Source organism: Haliaeetus leucocephalus, unplaced genomic scaffold (genome assembly GCF_000737465.1).
Source record: "Haliaeetus leucocephalus isolate CR32 unplaced genomic scaffold, Haliaeetus_leucocephalus-4.0 Scaffold657, whole genome shotgun sequence".
In the NCBI taxonomy this organism is placed as follows: domain Eukaryota; kingdom Metazoa; phylum Chordata; class Aves; order Accipitriformes; family Accipitridae; genus Haliaeetus; species Haliaeetus leucocephalus.
This window is the reverse complement of record NW_010973093.1, coordinates 1,489,786-1,511,132: the sequence shown is the minus strand read 5'-3', so window position 1 is coordinate 1,511,132 and position 21,347 is coordinate 1,489,786. Positions and strand designations below refer to the sequence as shown.

Genomic DNA, 21,347 nt, shown 5'->3' with positions numbered 1-21,347 from the left:
CATCAAGCAGCACGTCAAGGAGACCAAGGTAACCGGGGCGGCCTCGGGCTCCGCCGGCTCCCGCCGAGGCGGGGGCTGACCGCGGCCGGGCTCGGCCCCTGCGTCCGTGTGTCGTCGTCCGTCCCCCCCCCCACTCCCGCCCCGGGGGGGGGCCCGGCTCCGGCTGCAAGGCCGGGGCTCCGCCTTGGAGGCCTCCCGGGGCAGGGGCCTGCGCGGCCTGCGGGGCTGCCGGCCGGCTCCTTCCCTCCCTCCCCTGCGGGCTGCGGTGTTTGGCTGCTCCGGAGGCACTCGAGAAGGGGGTTATTGCTGCTTTTCCCCTCCTACCGCCCGTCCTTGCCCGCCGGTGGCGGCATGCAGCAGTCTGAGCGTGGGGTAAGGTGGACGGTGTCCTCCGGAGGTTGAAATCCTTTTCCCTTCCTTCGTCACGCTCCTTCTGGAAGCCCGGCGTGGATGCCGCTTGTGGCAAAGTACGGCTGTTTTGCTGGGGCGCTGGGATTTAATGGCCTAAGGAGAGGCCTGCCTGTGAAGGTGGTTTGAGAGAGCTTCCAGACCCCTCTTGCTTGCTGGGGATGTGGGCTGGTATCTCTGCCTTTATTGGACAGTGTCGTCATCGCCTGTTTTAGGGGAGTCAACGGCCGAACGGGGAAACCTCGACTAGATAAAGATTTCGGCAGCCAGTAACCGTGGTTTGGATCTGCCCTTGTTTACGTGAGCGTTTACCCCCCGCGGATGAGGCATACGTAAATCTGTGACCTCTTCATTATATCTGGAGAACCGCAAGGTGTAGTCTGTGTTAGAATATTCCCACTTCCCAAAGTTCGCCTGGCGTGGGGTATTGCACAGACTGACTGACAGTACGGAGACAAAAGCGAGCGAGGGGGCACTGTAATATAGCACAAAGGGGCCTGTGAGGAATGGGCGTTGCACCGAACAAAACAGGCGGCCTGCACTGTCCTTGCAGCAGAGCGGGTCTGAGTGCTCTTCTGGGGTGGCAGGCAAAAGCAGGAGGCTTCTGGTATGCTGTCTGCTTTGCTGTTTCAGAAATGGCCCCGTACACTGAAGGAGAGAGGGGAGACTGGGAGGAAGAAAGGTGTGTTGCAGTCCTACAGGCATCATCGGTAGGATTGCAAGTGCTAACAGAATGAGCTAAATTTAGGTGGTAGTGTCATTAGACACGTGACCGGTTGGAGATAAGGAAAATGAAAACAGCTATTCAGAAAAGATATTGCCATGTGATGTATTTCTACCTTAAAAAAAAAAAGCCTTCTTTCTCTAAAGAACCACAATTCAATCACTGCAGCCTTGCAATAAAATCTTCATGTGCTGTTGCAGCGACAATTTGTCCTGAGTGTGGTTTTTAGCATCTAAACAAAGCCGCCTCAATTTGGGTGAGTAAACATGGACTTAGGAGTTGTTATTGGGTTCTCAAATCCAGAAGTGTTAGCTCTGACTTTAGTCGCTTGGTAACTGCAGCCTTTGCAATGTTAGAAAAAGCTAAACTGGGGAGGATCAGAAATCAAAGACAGCTATGTAAATAAAAGGTGTGCCTGTCTTTCCTTTTCATGGTCCTTCTCCTCTGGTGTAGGTGCCTTTACCACTTGGGTAATAGACCCTGCGGAGAAGTTTCCTAAGTGCTTGAGGAATTTAGGTGTACTTATATTGATTTTTCCATTTGAAAAGCTGCCCACTAACAAAATTGAGAGGTATTGTGTACGATCTGCGCTGCAGCTCAGGGTTGCTAAAAACAAATCTGACGCCACTGGAAGTATGTTGTGGGACTAATCATTTAGTGGTTATAATCGGGTTTTTTAGCTGTCTGCTGACCCAACCCTTTTTGGGTTACACCAATGCGTGAGAACCAGCCAGGTAAGCCTGACGTGCTTGTCATTGTCCATGCTGGGAGGGGTGCAAACCATAGGCACCACGTGGTTGTCCTGGGCCTGAAGTTTGTTGGCTTTTGGGTGCTGTTGCCTGTTGTTATCTGCAGATACATCTTTTTGGCTGTGACTCTGACTCTCTAGCATCTTTGCCTGTGAGATTCTTGTTTGATGTCCTTAAAAATGTTAATGTGTCCTGGTTGCAGCTAAACCATGGATTCAAGAGGGTGCTTGTTGCACCCTTTTATTTCCTTTTATTACCTTTTAATTCCCCGAGTTCTTAATTCTGTAACGGGCAGAGGGTAAAGGTGCTGTGGGGCCAGGGCTTTCGCTAGCCCCATCTTGTGCCATCGTGTGCCTGTTTTGTATGTTAAATCCTGCTTTCATGTTGGAAGCTGGGTGCCTATCTCCTGTTTGTCCAGCACTTTAAGATCTATGAACCCTGGCCCATGTATTGGATAGACCGAATGTTGTAACCCAGGGAGAAATAAAGTTGTTGCAAATTTTGGGGACAGTGAAAACAGCACCTGTGGCTCCCAGTGCAAAGGTCAAAAGCAGCTTTCTGTACCCAACTATAATCCTAGAGCTGTCCTGTCTTTTCTTTAAACTGTGGGCAGTTGGGTAATTTTTTTTCAGCTAGGGAATAGATAGGCTAATCACTTCTACTGTTGCTTCTAGAAGTTCAATGCTTGCTTTTGCTCTTTCTTGTTGGAAATGATAGGCAGACTGTGACTTAAACCCAAGCACATGATTACTGATGTTAATAAGTAATAGAAACTTTTTCTTGAAATAGAGCTAGCAGTTGGTACAAAGCCCCACTAGCTCCTCCAATAATAAGTGGTATATCTGAGCACATTCCTGACTTTGATTCATGCGTTGATAGTCATTAGCAGTATCATGACAATGATGTGAATAAAAGAAGGTCCAGGATTTCTTACCCTCAGGCTCCGTGTGGTCCTTTCCTGCCTTCCATGACCACTTTCCCCATTTAAAACACTGGGAAGTCGTCGTTGCTGCATGTTGTAAAACCTAAGCAGTCCTGGAAGGAGAAAGCTTCCCTTTCCAAATATGTTTGCCATCCATGTCTTGCCTGACCCAACAAACCTGAAGAGCAGTTCCTCTTGACTGGCTAAAGCCATCTCTCTTGTCTTGATGGTACTGTTTCAATGGTAGATGTAATTTGCAACTCAGGTTGTGAAAGTACTGTGAACTGGTGTGAGCACTTGATGCTTTTTTTAACTAATTAGCAGGACTACTTGAGACCCAGCTGAATTTTAATTTCAGGTTTTCTCAGCTGTAGGTTAGCCTTCCTGCTGCACACTTTAGCTGCCTTTGGGAACTTTAAAAAAATGCTCAAATATATTAGATATTAGTAAGGCTTATAGGGTGCTTTAAAATGCTGCTACCCTTCCTCCTGCTCTCACCTGAAAGCCTCAGAGCTCTCTGCCATCTTTCATTTTCACAAAGCCTGTGCAAGGCAGATATGCCCCTTCTGCAGCTGGGGGAAATGGAAAGTGCAGGTGTTGTATTTCAGCACCTTATCTAAAGGCCTTCAGCTGGCCAGGCTGCAGAGTTCCCTGCCTCCTGCTCTGTGTCTGCCTCAGGGAGCGAATGCTTGTGCTAGTGTCTTGGTGTAATGCTGCGGTATGCACATGGTGCTGATTGATTTACGTGTAGGAAACCCTACAGGGCCCCAGGATTGCCTAAGAGTCAAGGTGTAATTTTTTAAAAACTTTTTAGCAGCCTTTTGTTTTGTAAGGTCCAGAATACAACTTGGTTTGGGTGGCTCTCTTACTGTATTCAGCTTTGCTTTGGAAATGGATTCAAACTAACAGGGCTCCTCAGACATAATCCAGTGGCTGGTCAGTTTGTTTGCTGGAAATTATCTGATGTTATCTCCACAAGTCTCTATATGAATTCAACTTCGCTTCATCCCACAGAGCCCTTCTGTTCCTTTCTATCCTTCACTGCTATAATTTCTTGACCTCAAATATTGAGTCATGAATATAAGGTTGCAGGAGAAGTTTCTGAAGAAGTTACACTTGCACCATTTCAAGATTTTAATGAATATTTTATTTCATGTCTGAATTCTGCCAAGTAGTTACTGCTGTGTCCTGAACTTTTAAGTTGCGATTTTTCTGTGCTCATACTATAGGAGAAGGAAATACTTCCTCTTGCTGAAGGTCTGTTTTCCCTCTCTGTCCCTTCACAGCCACTCTCAGCCCTCACTGCTGGGACCCCAGCCCACCAGTGTGCACTCTTCAGATGTTAATCCTAGCTAGTGACCCTGTGGAACCTATGTGCAATTGAAGGATGAAAAAAAAGCCTTAAAAATCTTCCATCTTGAAACCTGACAAGGCGTTCGCTGTCTGAAAGTGTGGTGATGCAGCGTGGGTACGTTGCAGCAAGTGAAGAGGGATAGCTCTGCTTTGCGTGGGCAGGGTCCTTTTCAGGAGGCATGAGGAAATGCTGGTCACAGTGCAGAACTCTAGTTTTGTTGCAGCACACAAATTCCATGCCCATAAACTATTAACACTGGCATTTATTGCATGAGGAAGCGGTATCTAACCCTATTCTTGCATCTGACATTTCAGTTAGTCTCCCAGGGTGGTTCTTTGAAACCACCTGATATTTGTAGCTGTTAGGAGAAGAGAAAAGGCTTACTGGAATTTTTGTAGTTCTGTGTAAAATTGAACCACTTTAATAGGTGACCTTTCCATCCTGTGAGTATCCGTTGCAAGGTTATGTACCTTTGAGTTGATTCCCCATTTTACTTTGATTTGTTCGGCTCTTGCAATATAGACTTGGGGATCATCATTAATATTTTACTGCAAAAGTGGAATCCTGCACAACTCGCGGTATGGAAATCTCAGGAGTACTAAATAGTGTACACTATTACTGTATGGAGAGCTGTTTTGTGTACAGTGTGCAGAGTGAATTGATAATTCAGGAGTTGCAAGTGGCCACCTGGGCTAAGCAATTAATTATAACTATTCTAAATCTAGGCAGGAGTGTTATTTTTAAAATGGACGAAACCTCTCCCCAAGCAAGCAGTTTTTGTGACGCACTCTCTTCCAAGGCGCACTCGCTTTCAATGTGCTGGTATAGCTTAAAAAAACCCAACTAAATTAGTAATGCTTTTAGGACTAGTAAACAAACTAATGTGCACTAAAAGCTTTAGAAGGAATCAATCAAAGCCCATGACAGGCTTTGAAATACCTGTGTGAGTGAGGAATTTTGCTGCAGCTTTCTCATACAAGTTCTTCCTTTGCTGATGTGATGCAGCTCCAATGCAGATTTCTGCAAAGAAACAGCTTTAAGCAATTTTATAAAGTTACTTTTTTGGCCGAAGGTTCTTCACTGAAGGGCAGAAGCTTTGACAGATGCTTTTTGGGGCAAGGTCTTGCTTGCTTGTGGCAGCTGTCCTCAGCTCCTCTCCTCTCTTCGGAGGAGAGACACTGTTTTTAATGTTCGGCATCTGTGTTGGTGCTGGGAAATAATTGGTGTTTGCGAAGCTAAAAGCCTCTTCTTGTTTGACTGTTTAATTACTTGGGGGATTTCAAAGGCTCAGAAGGTGATGACACCTTCCTAAATGCTACTTAGGAAAAACCTGCCTTATTCTTTCCACTCTAATGTTACCTCCCACCATGAGCTGGGGTTTTGCCCAAATGGGTTGTTGTAAGCACAGGAGCTGATACTTTAATCTGAAATCTTTGCACTTGCTTTTGAGGTTGTCCATCCTGAGTTTCCTGGAACTGAGATGTGAGATGATGGATTGGCTTTCTTCTTTTTATGTAGTGCTCCAGAGCACTTGACCTGTAACTCAGTTCACGCTTTACCCTGTGTAGCTGTGTCCTGCTCCTGAGATCTTTAGACCTGTGGCAAGGTAGGAGAATGCTAACTCCATCTTCCAGAACAAAAAAAAAAAAAAACCAACCCATAGAGAGACTCCATGGTAATGTTTGGGCTTTTTTCCATTTGCTGTTGGTTGTTAGGCTGCTAAATAGATGTGTGCATGTTTGTGTCTGAAACCAATATATACTGCTAACTTGAATTTGTGAAGTTAAGCTTCAGCAAAAGTGAGTTTCACTTGATGGCAAGGTCCTGGGACTGGGTGGGGGATTTACTTTTGACAGATACGGGTAAGGTTTTTTTTCTTTCTGAATGTTAAGTGTTTCTGGTAAGGGAGCAAGAGACTACGTGGGGGGTAGAGTGATAATGATTATAAGGGGTGATTAGAAACATCATATACTATGAAAAACGTGGTTTTGGCGGTAGAGGTGGTGGGGATTACTGATAACTGTAATGGCTGTGGTGCTTTCAGATGTGCCTGAGTTTCAAGTTGGCAGGTGTCCTTTTAGTTGTATTGCTCTTCTCAGCCTCTGCTGAATGAATTGCATGGAGGATCCTATGCCTGCGGTGGTAAGCCAGAGCACACACAGCCCAGCTTCATGCAGTTAGGTGTGTTGGGGGCTCGGCTGTGTTTCTCAATAGAAAGCATCTCTCACTGTGCATTTCAGGATTATTCTTACCTACCTCATGCATTTGACTGGCAAAAAGAAAGATATGGAGTCATGTCTGCTGGGCTTTCTGCCCCAGCCTTTGGGGAGTGCTCGGAGCAGGCAATGGAAGTGGCCCAAGTGGAAACTGTGAATGTTTACTGGGCTGAAGTCTTCAGAGCGCAGTGTAGATGGAAACAAACATAACTGATGGTGGATGTGGACTTGATAACTGTATGTTGGATATGTGCTTGTGTGGGAGAGGTAAGGGGAAGTACAGGTGATGTTACATTTGTCTTCTGCCCTTAATTGCTTAGGGTTTAAAGCAACTTACTGGAGAGATAGATCCAATAAGCACCTGCAGATGTAATTCCTCCCTCTTACGGAATATGACATGTAGGTTGAGGCCAGAAACATGGGTTGAGAGTGATCAGATTTTAAGACTAAGAAATGTGTACCTCTGTACGCTAGACCTTGCTTTTTGGGTTGTTTTTTAAAGAAATGCAATCACCTTTACGCTTTGTTCGTCCTTCTCCATCAATCAGGTGCACGTTGCACCAGAGAAGCTCTGTGACTGTGGAGAGGGTTGCAGTGCAGTTCAGGTTATGGGGAAGACTTAAGCTAAATAGCATTGATGCCTCTGTGCTGTGAGCTTAGAGTGTGCACCATGTATATGCTAACCTGCTGGTCTAAAGTTTAACAAATGAATAGTTAGAGATGTGTGGAAGTGGTGTCTAGAGCAGTATCTTGATGAGATGGTAGTTTTGGGGTTTTGTTTTTGGACGTGCTTGCTCTGTTAGCTTCTGGCATGGGGTAGGAGGTTGCTTGGGTATTATAAGGGGAGGAAGTAGAAGCCAAGATACAAAATGCTTTTTGTGCATGTGTGCTGAGGTCTTTAAAGTGGGACATCAAGCTACATCTTAAATAATTTGCCCAGTTTTTCAAGGGATTTGAACAACCATCTCTCCCTGCTACGGATGTATGTTGAATGCTCTAGGTAGGCTTCTTTGTGTTTGCAAAGCTGATTTTTCTTCCCTGCTTTTGCCATTGTCTTTAAAATCATCACCTCTGTTTCTTTCCCGAACAGCTGGTGCTGTAACTCTTTGTGAAACAAATGGGCAGTGTGGAGGCTGTTGGTAGAAGGTGAGACCAAGGACTTGCAACAAAGCAGGCTAGGAGAGGACAGGAGCACTCAGTATCTTACTGTAGCTTCCAGGCCAGGAAAAAATTAAATTCACAGGAGTAAATTTGAAACAAGGAAACCCTGCTCAGCTTGCATTTGCAGTGGTATCGCTTCACAGCCTCTGGTTACAGTCTCTTGAGTTGAAGAGAAACTGGGTAGCTATGCCCTTGGTCCATTAAGCAGCATTCATTTTGTACAATAAAATTTCAACAGTGGTACCATGTGGTTCTGTATTCAGCCCACATCAAACGCAGCCTCAGTGGTATGTTCTTACCGCTGCCTTTAAAGCTATTAGCTTTTCTGCTTGTGAAGGAGGGGTTTGGAGACTGACAAGTGAAGAGGGCTATTTAATCACCAGCTGAAAAGATGAGGAGCTTAAGGCTTTTAACTGTGTTTCTTAGCCCAAAGCTGGGAGTTCCTGATGCATCATTCCTGTTGAAGTGACTGGGTACAGTTTTCATTCGTCAGGGGACGATGAACCTTCTGCTTAGTGAAATACGCTAATGCTGAAAGAGCTGGAATTAGTTCCATCATGACTGATTTATTTTTTACCTGCTTTTGAAAGGATATAACTTCTTTGAGAATAAAAGAATTTTGTGTATTAAATCATTTTGGTTGTAAGAAATGGTGCTGCTTCTCTGCTGATAAGAATACTTAGTAAGTAGTACTTTTCTACTTCAAAGCATTTTCTGGGCTCTGATGTGACAGTGCCTCCTTGGCTGTGCATGTTGGAAAGGTGACAAAAACTTTGCCCTCAGGTGATTCTGGGTAAGACAGCTGGCATCAGTGCTGCTAGGCCCTGGTGGTGTTTTCCTGGTGTGTGTTCAGTGCCTTTGCTATTTGACCCTTTCTGACCAGGGCTGGAGAGCATGAGCTGTCTGCTTGGTGGAAAAACTTTTGACGTTCCTCAGTGCAGTTATAGCTAGAGACTTCTGTCTGGGCAAATTATTCTCACCCGGAACCATAATACATTGGTTATTCAGCATATGTGTAAAATGGGATGCATGGAAACTAGATGGCATACTTTATCTCTTGCTATTTGGGAACTGGAGTTTGATTTGATTTTACTCCTGATTAGCTAAACTGAGTAACCTAGCATTTTTAGAAGTTAGTTTAGGTATAAATTGAGTGAGCTGTGGGGTTTGCAAGGCTGGGTTAGAAATGTAGTCAGTGAAGAGCAGCCTAGATGTAGGCTGTTAACTTAGTTCATAGTGGTGTTTCTAGAATCAGGTGGGTGTTCCAGGCCTCTTGGCTCAAGATATATTGTTAAGTAACTGGTCCTAGATCTCAGTCCCATGAGGGTTGGTGGCAGCAGCTATGCTGAAATGCAGTTGGAGCTTGAGTAGCACTCTGATCACCAAGGAGCCTTTGTATCTTCCTTCATCCAGCTTTACTCCACATGGCACTGAAATGGCCACTTTGGCTTTGCCTGCTGCTGTAGAGGGGTTGGAGCTCTCAGCCCCTGCAGTGTGGGGCTCTGCTGCCCTTCCCAGCTGCTACCCATCTCAAGTGGCTGGTACTGCTGCTGGCCTCTGCCCTCACACCTTTGCTTTTCAGTATTTGAGGTGTGCGTGGAGCACTGTTTGATATTTTTGTTCCCAGTTGCTCAGATTTCCAGCAAGGCACTATTTGTCCTTTGGCTTTGCCCTTCTGTCTGCTTTTGTAGTTGAAAGTTGGTTTTTGTTTTTTTTTTCCTTGGGAGGCAGGTTATGTATCTAATCCAAGTGAATAATTCTCATGACTATTGCAAGAAATATTCATGCTTCTGTTCAGCGTCTGAGTCCAAGTTCCTTGAAACAGCATTAGTCTTGAGACAAAATAGCCACATTTTCTAAATTTAGAGTTACTACACAGTTGTGTAACTGGCTGGAAATGATACATAACCAACTGCCTCTTCATATTTGTTTTGTCCTTGACATGTGTGACTTGTGTCAGAAGGCTTTTCTCTGTCTTTGTGCAGCAGGTCGTAAAAGTTGCTCTGGTTTCCCATGCTGAAGTACAATCTTGTCTTAGTGAATTGTCTGTGGGCTTCAGTTTAAAGCAGAAAATGGGAGCGGGGGAGAGGGAGGAATCTCCATCCTTCCTGGAAAACTTCTGGTTTTGTTTTTTTTACAGTCTGCAGATGTGAATGATTCATTTGCTTCCTGTAAGAAGGTGGGCTGGCCAATGTTTCAGGTGTTTTCCATAGAGCTTGGGAAGCTCTTCCTAAAGAGGTGTAGTAGTATAAAATGTTTCCTCCTTGGGGTATATTTAATGCAGCTTGTGATTGATGAACATAGACCTGAATTATCCTGACTGTGGAAGCTTTCTGAACTGGAGCAAACTTCACAGGATGAAGCAAGTTGCTTCCTAGATATGCACCTCTGTATATTCCTGAAATACAAGAAAGAAGGGAGCCCCTTGCAGAATTACACAGCAGGGAAGGTGACCCTGCACAGGAAATACCAGAATTCTCGGCTGCTTATATTAAGAAGAAACTTCAGAATTTTTAATACATTAATATTTTTATCATCCTAATGTGTCAGCTGTCAATGTTTTGAGATCTCACTTTATGTGTAAAAATTAGACAGTCGGATTCAGAGTGTGTTATTGGCTCAGTAACTACCTTTTCACCCAGAACATCTGACCTGCGTAGCTGAATTGGCTTATTTGCCCTTTTGACTCTGGGGCTAGAAACTTCCTCTATTTAGTTTTGTGTGGTGTTGGGGATTGTGCTGGTACATGACAGAGGAATGTCTCATTTGGTTCACAAACGAAATCTGCCCTGTAATGATAAAGCAAAATGCTAAGTACAGGGTGACTTTACTGTAATAAAATGTGTGCCGGGCAGGAACTCCCTGTGATGACTCGTGTGAGCACTCCAGGCTAGTACTAGGGCGGGCATCCTGAGCCATTCCCTGCTATCACTGCAGCAGCAGCCTGCTTGTGTATCCATCAGGGAAGGTCTGTCATAAAGAGTTAACCATTTACTTTGATTTCTTGAATTAGGAAGCTGTCCTAATCTTGATGAGCAAATTTGTAATTTCTAGCATAAATGTGCAAGCACTTTACACCCATCTCTTGTAAAAAGCAAACCTGGCTCCTAGATAGCTTCTTGTCTTTATAAATGTGCTATTATATGAGGAAGCACAATCATTTTCTCCCTTTTCACCCTCAGACTGTATATCACTACTTTCCTTGCCAGATAGGCTCTTTCCGTGCTCATCTTGCAGCCCTTGTCCACACCTCCTCCAGCTCACACCATGCTTTCTTGGTCAGAATTGGCTCTGACTGTCCTGATCAGCTTTGAGTACCTTGTTGAAAGGTATTAATGTTTCTTTCCTGAGGCTGCTTTTATCTGAGCTCAAGTGTTAGATGAAAACTTAACACTTCCCATATCAAGCACTTTTCTTATTTCACAGGAGTATTACGTGATCTGCTCTCATATTTCTTGTTTTGTTGGGTATCTTAGAGGAAGATTAATAATTTATAGGAAATAAATATCACAAATATGGTAATTGTTGTAGTCACTGTAATGCATGTGTAACATCTTTAATTGGAGGAGCCTTTCTGTTTTTTTCCAGTATTGACACTTTGAGCTTTGGAAGAAATCCAGGCTAAGTTCCTGCCTTCCTCTTAATTGTGGTGTCTGTATTTTTTTTTCTATTCTCAGTAACATAATGTAGTACCAGATTGCCATCCATAGATACTGGTTACCATTCGGAATCTATCTGCTTTTGCACAATGGTTAAAATAATTGTGAGTTGACTTATGTCTTATGTTAGTGTAGTGAATGTGGCTTGACTGTGTGTTGCACTAACTCTGTGTATTCTACTGTTTAATTGGCATTCAGGTGCAAACACACAATGTGTATTCACACCTAATGTTGTCTCTCTCACAGTGATGCTTTGGCTTCTTTTGTTTCTGCCCCAGCAGTTGCTTTCTCTTCACATTACGGCAGTCTCTCTGATTAGCATCTGTACAAGCATGCAAGCAAGGCAGTTTTGTAGAGAAAATACTCTTATCTGAGAACTCCCATAGCTGGCATACTTGCTGTAAAGTGAGCACTTGCTGCAAAAGCTTTTTTTTTTTTCTTTAGTGGTTGTGGAGATGGTTGGAAACTGGTGGTGAGCCCTGCGTGTTGGGTTTGACAAACTGCATTTGACTTTCTTGGCCATGGTCAGTTGGGTAGACCAGTCTCATCACCCACCCTACCTCTGATAGTTACTATTGAGTGTACTTTACTGCCCATGGTGACTGACATGAACCTTAACTTTCTTTTTGATAACTTAATTAATCTCTTCTAATCTGGCATTGATAAGTGTTTGCTGTCAGGAGGCCTGTGATGAGAAATGGAGGGACTGAAAAGATCAGCTTTTAAAGGTGGTGTTTGTAGGGCAGATTCCTGTCTCCTGCTTCTCTAAATGAGTGTTGTGCTCTTATGCTGCTAAGGGTGAGTGTGTGGAAGGGGCAAAAAACTCAGGGGGGAAAGCTCTTGCTTTCCAGAACTTTGAATCTTTACAACTGCTTAGTACCGTTTGGGCTAGCAAGCCATTTTGCAGAAGCTTTTATGAGCAATCTTAGCAGTCTGCTATGCGGCTCCTATCTGCATCTCCTTGGTGCTGGAAGAATCATGCTGATGTGATGATGGCAGTGAACTGAACACCCCGGGAGCTGGAGAGTCTGTGATACTTGTTCTGGAAAGTAGCCTGAAAAGTCTTTATGAAATACTGTTTGTTCTGGTTAGCGCTGCTAACTTAGCTCGGCTACAGTTCAGTTCAGATTGTCTGCCTCTGATCTACAGTGCTGGCAACACTTGAATGAAGGCTTAAAACAAAAGATCAAGCATTAGGCACAGAATGACATTCATAGCAGCATTGTCCAACCTGAATGTACTACTGAGTGTGGTAGAAAAGACACCAAATTGCAGTTCTTAAGTATTTGCTAGCTTGGCTTTAGCTCAGCTGGTTCCTGCTGTGCTGTAAGAGGATCAGGTGTGTTACTGCTACTGTAGACAAAAGTTTGTTGTGGTAGCAGGTCTTTTTTCATAGCTCTTTATTTCATTTTTATACCATTTTGCTGCTTCAGAGGCCCTTAACTGTTCATGCCCTTTGATTAGGTTTAGTTTTCTGCCCACACCTCAAAGACCCTTTCTCCCCACCCATGTATCCTTATCTTTGCTGTTTTAATTTTTCTCTGGGAGTTATGTTACTCAAAACAATAGCATGTTTGTTGTTCCTAAGATAGTGGTCCCTACCCTGCTCTGGACAGTGGCAGACCTGTCCAATGCTTTGCCTCCCCAGCTGGCAGGTCATCCCTTTGCCCTCTCATTTTTCCAGTTTCATCAGAAAAAAATCCCTGGATGTTCTCAAAATGCTTAATTGATTAAGTATGACCTTCTAGTCTGGGAGTGTTGCATCTGAACTGAGGAGTGATGTTGACCTGTGTTTTTAGTTTTTTCTGCTAATGAATGATCTTGGTATGTGAGCTAAAAGGGCATTTTTTCCACTAAATTGCTTTAGGGTATTTGAAATGAAGCAGGATTATCTGTGTTCTGAAGAAGAGTAAAACAAAGGATGTTTATTATGTTCCCATGTGGAAATGAGGCTTCAGTAGGAACACTGCAAGGTTAGTATGTGCTATGTGCATAGCTAGTACTGCTACTTCCAGCTTAGCCTTGTTCAAATGTTGCCTTTGAGTTTATCTTGCACTTTCAGGAAAAGAAGGCACCTGTCATGTTCAGCTATGCTGTGATTTAGCAAAGTGGCAAATCTCCATTAGAGCCCAGGAAGAGGAAGAGCATTTAATCATAAATGACAACATGTGGTCTGTGATTTGCACCCAGGCCTCAAGTGATGGGTGAAATTACTCTTCTTGACACACACCTTGCTATAAATAGCTATTTTAACTGGGGGCAGGTGCTACTGAAATGTCATTTGGGTGAAATCTGAGTGATGTGTTGAATGCATGTCTGAGCAGAGAGAGGCATTGTCTTGCTTTGTCGGATGTATTGAAAGCTGTGTATCTCTGCCAAGAGATGTTGTAATGGTGAGATAGCTATTCTCTTTGAAGTGTTTTGAAACTCTAATATTTTCTTGAATCATCTCGGTGCTCCATTCACAAAAGCTGCTGCTGTTGTGAAAATGTCACACTGATATGTATTGTTTTTATCCCACCCTACTCCCCCACCACAAGTGATTTTTTTTTTTTTTCAGGAAACTCTACACTTTTTCAGTTCCCTTCTTTTGTGCATATCACAAGGCAGGGGGGTTCCATTATTATGAAAAGAAGTGTTGTTTGAGTGCCCAGACTGTTGGTAACATCTAGCAATATGCTTTTTGGTGCAGTGTTCAAGTATCTTCACAAATCTCTTTTTATAATTGTCCTCTGAAAGAGTAAGCTATGGTGACTTCCCCATTGAAATATTTATCCATCACATGCTGTCTCTGCAGTATTGCTGTGGGACTAGGCTTCTGATGCTGAGGTTTTCTGCAAGAGGAAAATTGCAGTTTTTCTTGATCCATTCAACCCTGAAGTGTTACTTGAACTTTGTGGAGAGGTCTGTGATTGGTGTGTGTAGTAGGAGAAAAGTAGGATTCAATTGCAAATTTTATTTGCCTTTTTCATGATCACTTTCTGAGATTACGAACTCTACTGATCATCACTTACTCTTGAGATGAGAACAGCAGCTTCTTTTTGAACTTCATTGGCATCTTTTTTTTAAAGCTACTGTATCAAAATCATCTTTGCTAGATGAAATAGATCTGGGACTTTCAAATGATAGGCTTTGACTTTTAAGCCAACTTCTGATCTTTGGGCTGTTCCTGTTCAAAAGGGGTGTGACACTTAAATGCTTTAACACTGAGGTGCTTAGAGGCTTCAGGTGGCTTGACTGGAGTGTGCCTTTTTGCAGTTACCATTATTGCTTTATTAAGTGATCAAGTAAGGTATTGGTAAAAATCTCTTAGAACTCAAAGCCTATGGAAGTTGTCTCTGTGTTGCCTTGCTTGTGACTGTCAAGGAGGCCTAGTGCTGATGCCTGCCGGTGATGTAATTGTGGTGACAATACAATCCTGAAAAGGTTCTGGAACGTGGCTGTGGCAGAAGATTCAAGCACTGATGGACAAGCATGTACCGCCCCACTGTATAAATGATTTTTAGTAATTCCATTTTTGTGTTACCATCTCAGTCTAGGTTGCTGACCAGACTGAAAGCTAGGAAGAACTCTGAATTTGGGGCTGAAACAACATGTATGCTTTGTCTGTGGAAGACATGAGTGTGGTAAGAATATAGTTGGCAGCTCCATCCCAAGGGGCGCAGAAATCAGGGTGTAAGAGTCATAGTTTCTTCAAAATTATTTCACCCAGGAAGGTGGCGTTTGCCTCTTCTCTTAGGTTGAAAATGTAGATTTCTGATAGAACTGTATGGTTGTCTGCTATTCAATTAATAATTTGCTAATTATTGCAGTAGTTCAATACAAAGCATCCATCAGTTCAACCCTTGCAGGCAGGGGATGGTTTCGGAGGGGACTTGTATTTCTGCTGGGGCTCTGCCGCAGTTTGTGTTACTGCTGATCAGGTACACAGAAGGGGAGACCTTTCTTGTTATGTTTCAGCTTAAATATAAATATTGGCTTAAGTTTCCCTAAAAATCTGGGGTTAAACTTTGCTTCTAAAACAGGTAAGTGTTCCACTATGAGCTCTTTGTAGTTTTAGGTAGTTGTGAAAAGTAACCTTATCTTGTTCTAAGGTCTGAACATTGACAAAAATAAAGAGCTGAGATCAGCTTACAGTGTGCTTATTGTATTCAGTGGCCCTCGAGGGTGTCATACAACAGGTTCCATAAAACCTCCTGTATGGATTTTCAGTGAGATTGGTTATTTCTTGTTGTATAGAGAGCAGTAGCTCTCTGGGCAGGCAGCCCCTCTTGGGTTGAAGCCTTTGGAAAATCTGCTTGTCCTGCCTCCTCCAGTTGCTTGGACTCCAGGCCAGAAGTAGTTAATGGCTTTGTACTCCCAGGTTATGCTTTTCTGGCTGAGATTTGAAAACAAAACATTTAAAAATGGCAAGGGAAATGACAGTATTGCAAAGGGCTGTGGGAGGAAGATGAGCAGACTTTACCTCTTCATCCCTTGCCTCCTTGCTGAGACTGTCACGTGCTGGTAGAGTACAGTGTGAGAGCGCACGCTTGCACACAGCTGAGTTTGGGATCTGTGTCATTTCATGAAGTCTGGCACACGGGATGGAGAAATGCAAGAAAAGGTGCAATGCTGAACAGCACCAGGAGCTTGAGAGGTGCCGGTGCTGCAGCGAGGGAGTAGGCTGTGGTAGGAGTAGTGCCTGTGGTGGTGGTGGGTCCTGCCACAGTGCGAGGCTCGGGTCGGTCCTGTGGTAGGTAGCCTGGATGTGGATGGGGTCTGGCTGCCAGACCTGCCCTGACTGCTTGGCTTAGTGCAGGCAAGGCCCTTTTCACTAACATCCACCAGCCTGTGTCTCAGTAGAGCTGCACTTGTAAAGGAAAGGAGTTTATACCGTAACAAAGGAGAGGGTGTGCTTGTTTCCTTCCAGTTGGAGGGAACTTTAAGCCTGATCTCTCCTTAGTTTGTTCTGTTTGGGATAATGTGAACAAAAGGGAAAATCGGGGGATTTTTTTTTTTTCATCGGTGCCTTTCTTACCATGCCCCGGTGATCTCATATCTGTTTAAATCTCAGACCTATTTCAGTGCAACATAATCCTTGTTGTTTTGTGATAGGTTATTGTATGCACATTCTCTGTGTGCCTCCTGATCTTAACTGCTTAATGTACCAAAACAGGAGTTATTTTTACTGCTGTCAGTAGTGTTGAGCTTTGCAGTGTTGGGCGTATCCTGTTCTGCATCATGCATCAACAAAGCTAACAGCCTTCGGAGGTACTGGGGATCTTTATTGCCGATGGTGATGGAGAGGGCAGAAAAATGATGTGGTTTAGCTTGTAAAAGCTATTGTTTTTTAAAATATCTAAAATGGATATGGGATTGAAAAAGTGTAAATCTGAAACCTGTCCTAATGGGGAGAATGCATTGATCACATTAATGTTTTCCAGAGGCTGTGGCATGAGGTGTGTTACTCTGCTTTTTCTAGCCCTTCTCAGTTCCTTGTTGCAGCCCTGACACCTTCAGAGTGAGCTGTTGTCCCTGTAGCCTGATGCCCTACAGGCAGGCTGTGTCCATGTCTGTGGTGTGCCTGGGGGGAAGCCCTGAGGGATGGGCCTGTCTCCCTGGACATGCTGTCCCAGAGCAGCTTTATACAAATGCCTTCTCTTTTGAGCCTTCTGTGGTCCCTTTCTGGTTTTGGGGGGTTTTCTTAGGGTGGGTTTGGGGGGTGTGAGTTTTGGAGGGTTGTTTTTGGCTGGCTCTGCTTTAGTAGAGAGGAGAGGCTGTATCTTAGAAGCAGTTGGAATTTCCCAAAACTTTTGGGAAACAAGAGTAAGATGTAATCCTTACATGTGGGTTTCTGTTTCTTTTTTGTATTTTAATGCAGCTGGTGAGTCTATGTATATTCTCTTTACTAATGGCTCGTAGGCTTCTTTCCTGTGGAGACAAGAGTTAAGGTTGCTGATTGCCCCACAGACTTCTGATTTTTTTTGTCTTCCTCCTGAAACTTCATCTTGACTGCAGTTTCACCAGGAGACAGTCCCTTGCACAACAAGGTAAAGCAGCTGGCCAGGCTTATTGGGGACATGTGGAGGCTTTGGTGTTCATTGATCCCAGTGGTCTCTAGAGTGCAGTGTGCTGGCCAGATCAGGCTGCAGATACTGCCTGCCCTTATTTGAACTTGATAGCTTTTTTACCACTCTCTCCTGGAGCTTCTGTAAGCTGTGTTTTATCTGAAGAGACATGAGGCTGCTCCATCCATCCCTGTTGAACCCTGAAAAAATACCGGAGCTGATTAAAGAGGCACATTTCCTCTGGAGATGGGCCTTCTTCGAGCAAAAGGAATGTAGGTCATGGTTAAGTATGTAAAATGAAAAAAGACTCCATTGTAATGGCAGCATTTCACCTAGATAATCCAGTGAGGTCCTCGCACTAACAGAAAACCTGTTCTTACATATACGCTATTTAATGTGACTCATTAAGCAAATCTAATTAACTAGCAGCTTCAGCCCTACTAAATGCCATGGCATATGTGATTCTTAAGGCTTTAGGGCTGGCATCCTGACCAGTGCATCCTCCTGTCTGACCTCTGTCCAAATCGGTATTCTCAGCCTTCAGTGCCCAAGGCAAGGGTAAAGGAGGAAAGCAGGGAGGTGTGAGGCACTGTTAAGTACCTGATAGGATAAAGGTAACATGGCTGGCTGAGCCAGGCACGTAGCTGCGGGGTAATGAGAAATGAATCCAGACCGATGAATTAAGTGGGATGGAAGCTGGCTCTGGGCAGAGAAGGGGTTGCTCTGTGTTCACTGCATGAATCTTGCAAAGGTGCATGTCATAACATGCAGGAGATCTCCTAATGCACACCTGATAAGGGGTGTATCAAAAAAAAAAAATCTGACAAAGACAACAAATGCCTTTTGGCAGTGAGTCTAAGGCTGGTGGTTATATTATGCAGATGTTCACAGTTGAGGACCTTTCACTACAGGATTCTGCTGCATCAGGTGCTTTCTGGATTTTTTTAGTTTGTGATAAGAACACTGTCATTTCATATTCATAGCAAAAGTATCCCTTTTGCTGCTTTTTCTGTATACTCAACACACTTTTTAATCTTGACAGTAACTTGAGTACATGAGTATATACTTGAGTATATGCAGAGTGTACACCTTCAAATGGAGAAGTGCCATATTCTTGGCTTATTATTGTCCACTATTTAAGAGTGCACTTGATTTTTCATAGCTACCATGTTCAACCCCAGCACTAGCTGCATTTCAGTGGCTGATGACACAGTATCTTTGCATATGCATAGCCTGCAAAGCTGGGGAATCTTTTTCAAGTAAAAATCACTGTTGTAAGCTTAGGAGCATCCTGGTAGTGGCTGGTCTGACTTGGTTTGAGTGGCTGCTGCAGGTTACTCATCCTATTCAGGAGCCTGCCAGACCTGAGGAGTATACAGTGGCAGTTAATGAGCAGGGGCAGTTTTAAGGAAGAACCTAGTTTGTATGTTTAAGTAGGAACAACAGGCCATATAATGCAGCCTAAGGCTTATCAACCCATGGACTCTTAGAGACTGTGGCTGGGGCTGAGCACCTCGGAGCAGTTCTGCTTACGGTTGTACTAATGCTGTTCAGTTCATGTCACGTGGCTTTTCAGTGACTCCAAAATATGCTGTCCAGTCATTACTTTACACAGTCACAGGCCTGCAGCTTTGTCCCCCTTTCAAGGGTTTGCAGGACTGTCCTCACCATGGCATTTTGGCAGTGCTCATTAAAGGCAGAGTTCAGTTAACCTCCATTTTGCTGGAAGCAGGGAGAAGGAGGCAGAGCACAGCTCCAGCTGTCAGGGAAGCAAAACTCTCTAAATCATCTTGCAAGGGTATTTTTATAGTGTTTGCAAATCTACTCTAACTGTGTTTATGGCTCAATGTTTCACTGGGGTTGCATGGGCTGAAATCCCTCTATTATAACTGAAGTCATTAAAGCAAAGAACATGTTATGTATATGGCACATAACAAAGAGTCTGATGTTAAAGCAAAATGTGCACTTTCCTACTGGTTATGTGTGTAACAATATATCCTCAAAAAAAGGTCATTTTAGGAAGTAGGCATCAAGTGAATTACAGTTCCTGGAAATATGGGGCTCCCTGTCAAGGATAACTGACTTGGTTTAAGAAGGGAAAATGTATTTTGCAGACGGGGCTATTGATTAGTTGTTCACCAGACTGTTTTTATTCTTTGGTGTGTAGATGCAAAGGCATCCAGATGTACAAAGCATACATTTGGAGTCATGCCACTGTAGGGACAGGGATCAGTGGCTTTGTAATTGATTAGCTGCATCATTTGTCCTTAGTATTTTTTCTTCTTGGTTAAGATATTCCCAAGAGGCTGTTAGCACAGGTATAATGCAAAACTCAGTATCACATCTGTGCTAAAAATCTAGTGCCTTTCTGCTCTGAAAGGCGAATGTTTTTTTAAAGGGGAAAAAAAAAAAGGAAGTCTCACTGACTAGCTGTGTGTCTGTTTGGAAGCAGAACTGCTGACTTCAGGCAAACAGGCTTTTACTGCTTTTTGCTCATGCTGTCTAGAGCGAGCCCTTACTCCTCTAAGGGCATCCTCAGCAGAGCTACTTACATGCAGTCAGGTTACATCTGAGAGAGTCTGCAGAGGCATTGAAGATGCTTAAGATGAAAGATCTCAGCTCATCTCAGACCTTAGGCTGAACTAGCAGGTCTGAGGGAGGAGTAGGGAACAAATGCACTTTATAAGTGTGGAATATTTGACAGAGCTGCTGAGTCAAATGGGACATCCCCCAATGCCTTTTTAGCATCTTTTCTAACCAGATCTGCATTGAATATCTTGCAGGTGATGTTACTATCTGATGTTTTGTCATATTAGGTCAGGAAGAGAATAGAGACATGTTCCTGTGTTCCTGCTGAAGGTGTACAAATTCAGAGAGGGCTTTTTAAAAGACCTGCTAGGAGCAGCCTGCTGATCTGTATGCAGAGGTGAGGCATGCAGCAAAGCACCCCTTAAAACAGTTTTAAACTCCAGTTATGAAAATTCTGAGACTTTAGTCTTTGGCATTTATGGGAGGATAGTCAGCTCTGAGGTGAGTTCTGTTAGCAGTCAATCTCCCCTTGCTTGCCTGTAAGAGGTGACCTTTTAGAAATGTTTTTAGTGAAAGGGTAGTTCCAGGTTTCTCTGAGACACTCTCCTCTTTAAAAATGGAAGATGTCAGTTTCCTGGTTGGCCTAGAAGTGTGTTACTCCCCTGGGGACTCTTTTGATGCTGGGTCTCCTAAATGCCTAAGCCATTCTTGAAAACTGGATTTGAGGATCTTGGGAAATATTTTTTCCCAGTAATTTGTTATTGCTGTACAGCTCTTGGGCTGTGTTGTGCTGTAAAGCATGTGTGGAGTTGAGAGGCATAAAGATGTACTCCTGCAAGTTTACTGTTGTCTGTATGCTATGTCCAGAGGAAAACAAGGTGGGCAAGGATTAATGCAGGTATAAAGGATTTTGCCCTTAAAACTTGTGTAAAGGTTGGTACTTAATAATCTAACTTCAGCAGGTTTAGAGTGGGAACTGTGTGTACTTCATACAAAACCAGGGAACATCTGGCTTTATTGCTCCTCTGGTTTCTATGCCATTGCTATAAGTGTTTACTTGCACCACTGGCTCTGTGACTTCTGTGAGCCATCTATATATGTGCTTTTTGGTTGCTCATTTGTCAAGGAAGGGGCAGGGGGAGAAGGGATTCCCTGAGTTATAATCTTGAATTACTGTCACATCAAATGTGCTGCTGAGTAACTGGATGGATACCCGCGGAGTAATGCAGAGAGGAGAGTGGTGTTTCTATGCATATGTTGCATGTTCTGCTGGGCAAATGCTGTATTGTCTTAGGTTGCTGGCACAAATCGGGAGAGCTTATGGTAAATGGTTTAGAAGTCAGCCTAGAAAACACCTGAAGGCAAAATCATATAGTAGTGTTGTAAGATTGCACTGATGGGTTTTAAATATGATGTTGAAAGCTTTGTGCTCTGGCTGAGATGGTAAGGAAGAAAAAGTCAGTCTGCTAGACTTACCTGTGCAAGGTGGGGGGTGAAACAATGCTTTGCTCAAGGAGTATTAAGTCAGACTCTGAAGGGCTTTTACACTTCTGTCCCTATTGCATCATTGCTATC

At 43.7% G+C, this 21,347-nt stretch overlaps 1 protein-coding gene across 2 annotated transcripts in view; it reads left to right on the top strand.

Annotated features, from left to right (window-relative positions):
* Positions 1–6: 6 nt before the first annotated feature.
* Positions 7–21,347, top strand: part of UBE2O (ubiquitin-conjugating enzyme E2O) — a 66,892-nt gene continuing 45,551 nt past the window's right edge. Inside the window, exon 1 of one of the 2 annotated variants that reach the window (XM_010579373.1) lies at positions 7–28. Coding sequence is in view for 1 of the 2 variants with exons in the window: in XM_010579371.1 (XP_010577673.1) it covers positions 915–1,118 (204 nt within the window). In the remaining variant the exon portion in view is untranslated. Of the gene's footprint in view, positions 29–277; positions 1,119–21,347 lie in introns of those variants that run through there. The other variant, XM_010579371.1, reaches the window with a different exon arrangement.